The sequence below is a fragment of the Pinus tabuliformis genome, chromosome 4_2, assembly GCF_031772625.1.
Source record: "Pinus tabuliformis cultivar Carrire ecotype Pingquan chromosome 4_2, CPIR1, whole genome shotgun sequence".
Classification (NCBI taxonomy): Eukaryota; Viridiplantae; Streptophyta; class Pinopsida; order Pinales; family Pinaceae; genus Pinus; species Pinus tabuliformis.
Genome location: NC_142304.1, coordinates 657719920 through 657723234, shown reverse-complemented (window position 1 = coordinate 657723234; position 3315 = coordinate 657719920). Strand labels below are relative to the sequence as shown.

At 33.2% G+C, this 3315-nt stretch overlaps 1 protein-coding gene across 1 annotated transcript; it reads right to left on the bottom strand.

Moving 5' to 3' along the window:
- Positions 1-421: 421 nt before the first annotated feature.
- On the bottom strand, positions 422-1186 carry LOC149171124 (uncharacterized). The gene has a single exon (XM_089427445.1). The coding sequence runs from the start codon at positions 1109-1111 to the stop codon at positions 512-514; it is 600 nt and encodes a 199-aa protein (XP_089283571.1). The 5' UTR covers positions 1112-1186; the 3' UTR covers positions 422-511.
- Between the last annotated feature and the right edge of the window lie 2129 nt (positions 1187-3315).

The window sequence follows — 3315 nt, the reverse complement described above, 5'->3', positions numbered from 1 at the left end:
TCGGTCTTTATAAGCTTATTTAATGATAATTGCAGAGTGTAATTAACCACCTAAGAAAACCCAATATTCTAAGACAGATCTTATTTAATGATAATTGCAGTGTGTAATTAACCACCTAAGAAAACCCAATATTCTAAAACAGATCTGAGGATTGGAGGCGTTGGTGGTTTTTTTGGGAGAAAAATGAGACGATCCTATTCCGTTAGGTTACTGATAGTAAAAAAAAGGTCATTACATTGCAGTTAAATATTTTATCGAACATTTTGATAAACTTGTTTTGTGAAATTTTAGATATTATTAAACAACGCGAAACCATATGTTCAGCAGAATGAAAACGAAGGCTTCACGTCCGCCTTCGTCTTTTCAGATACAATTTTGAGTGACAACGGCTTCAAATCTAAGACAGATCAATGGAAATAGCTTGGATTGGTAATGTTTTTAACTTGCAAAGAGAGGCAAAGTTCTTTCTCAAATACAATGGTTTCTAATTGGCGTTGACACGTCGAATGGTCTAGTCCCAAACGTCATGAACCTCGATTCCATTAATTCCAAATTCTTCTGGCTGTGGCAATGCAAAATCATTTTGAATGACTGGATGTTCATTCAACTGCCAAATATCATCCTCCCACAGGGACCCATAGAAAACTTTACTGGTCTCATCATAGCTATGCACAGCATCCAAATACATAATTTCCGGAATTGAATCTCCATCGGCATAGCTCATGATGATTCCAAGTTCATCCGGACTAAACTGATCTACGAACAAATCAAGCTCTACGCGAGCATTTTCGTAACATGTGAAGTCTCCTATATCAGAAGTCACCGAGGTCACTTGAGAGTTCCGGTCTGCAGTTAATTCGCCATGCTTTTTTGAACCCATCTGGTCAGCACTGCCCTCCTCTCCATCGGTGGAGTCGATATTATGATCTGATTGGGTCTTCAACCCAATTTCGTTATCCAGAGAATTTATAACCGCCTTGATCCCTACGTCGCTCTCTTCTGAGACATCATTGCCATTCGCTAAGGTTAATCCGCCATTAATTCGCTTCGCGTCTGGCAAATTCAACCAGCCATTCCAATACTCATCTCTCCCTCGCTTGGAGACTGCCATCCTTACCGCTGTGATTAAAAAACAATAGATACAACACTACAGAGCCTTGTTTATATCATCCGACTTTTCCTTCTGGATTTATTGAAAGAACCGAGTTGTCAGCCTAAAACTGGTCTACTATATATAGGTAGTTGGGAGAGAGAAAATCAGAAGAGCTCCCGGCTGAGGTGGAAGCTTCCCCAATAAATCCAACCTAACCCAACGTTATGCCTTTAGAAGCATTTTCCTTTTTCAGACTTCATTGAAATGGCATCCGTAAAAGCCGCGTAAAACCAATGCAGTGCCCAATAACTGAAGGTGACGTAAAACGGCATTCGAAGGAGCCGCGTCGAACAAACGCGTGGCCAACATCACGACGGCTACGCAAGTTCATGTTCATTCAAACTGACCACTCTTTTCAGTCATGCATATCTAAACCTCCTCGATACGTTGCAAGACGCGGTGCGTTTCTCTTTCGCATGAACGTGCACAAAATTACCCACAACTTTGGCACCGTTTGTATGTACTTCGCGGAAACGGCAAACCAACGCGTGGTCCAAATCACGGTGCGTAAGGCAGTTAGAAAAGTAAAAATACAATGTGAATGCTCTGCAATACTTTTGTAGCGATTTCTGACTCTTTCTGTAATTAGCAATATCCGAATTCGTGTCATTTTTATTATAAGATCTGATATTTGCCAAAGATATTTAAAATTCATGTGCGTATAAGAAATATTATTGAAATATCGTTGTTATGATAAATGAAAAATATTTTGTATATTTTCTTAGTCTAAATTTCAAGTACAAGTAATTTGTATTTTTAATTTAGGTTTATTTTTTCATACTTATTTAATAAAATAATAAAATTATTATGTAAATCATCAAATAACAAATTACATCATATAGATACGTGGATTTAGGAAAGGAATATAGATAAATGGATCTATGAAAGGAATGATTATTTTAAGTAATTAATTTAAAAAAAAATATATTTGCTTATATAAAAATTAAGCTAATTCAATATTATTTTAATATTAAAACAAATATTTATTTTTTAGGGTAATCTTTTTTTATAATTGTTTAAATGGTGATTTCTTTGCTTATGCTATGTAATTTGAGTGACAATGAATTTATTTATATATATCAATATTTTAAGAATATCTTAACTCTATTAAATTTAATTTTAATTTGATTGCAAATTTCAAAATATTTCCAAAATAAATAATCAAACTAAAAATGACTTTTTGTTAATCTTATATTTATAAATTTATAAATGAGAAAATATGTTATAAACCTGGAGCTTAACTGGTTGTGATGTTAGAAATTTATTTTTTACATATTTGTATTTATATTGATCTTCACCCACACTCTACAACAATATTAAGAATTTGTATATTGAAAAATATGCTATATCTTATTGTGTTAACTTTTCAACCTTCTATATTTATTTCCACACTTTGGAATGCTAGGAACTTAAATCTTAAGGTTTATGATAAATTGTAAAAATTGAAAATATAAGAAATTTGAACATTTATAAAAGAGAAAGAGTCATTATATTTTGAAAGATGAAATTAAAGGTTTCAAAATTTTGTATATAGAAATGTTTGAGTTAATGGAAGGTTATGAATTTTAAAAGTTTTGAGTTTACATAAAATAATGAATTTTTGGAGTTATTTATATATATATATATATATATATATATATTTAGGATTTAATCCACGGGATATCCAAACTAACTTGTATTTTGAATTTGTTGTACCTCTAAAAGTATTGCTTGTTGATGGTTCCTTCGCTTCTATTGGCAATCTTCAAAGGATGTCCGTGAAATTTTTCATCATCTCATTTCTCTATTGCATGAGTACTTCCTTGAGCAACAACTTGATAGGATCTCCCACTTCATCCTATCTCTTTTCTTTTTGTATGGGAGGCCACTTGGGTTGACAAGAGTGATCATTCCCACGTGAAACTAGATTGAGACCAAAATATTTGTACCCTAATCTCATTGAGGACATGCACCAAGAAATGACAAGCAACATATCTCTTCAACATCACTGATATATGTTGTACAAGGAGCACATTGAAAATTGGGAAAGGAAATGAAACACACCCATAGGGAAATATAGACAAGAGCATAGTAATGTAGTGAAAACCCAACTTCTATTAATAAATAAAATAGCATAATATTTTATACCATAAACTGGATAGAATGGCGGTAGTTGTCTCTAG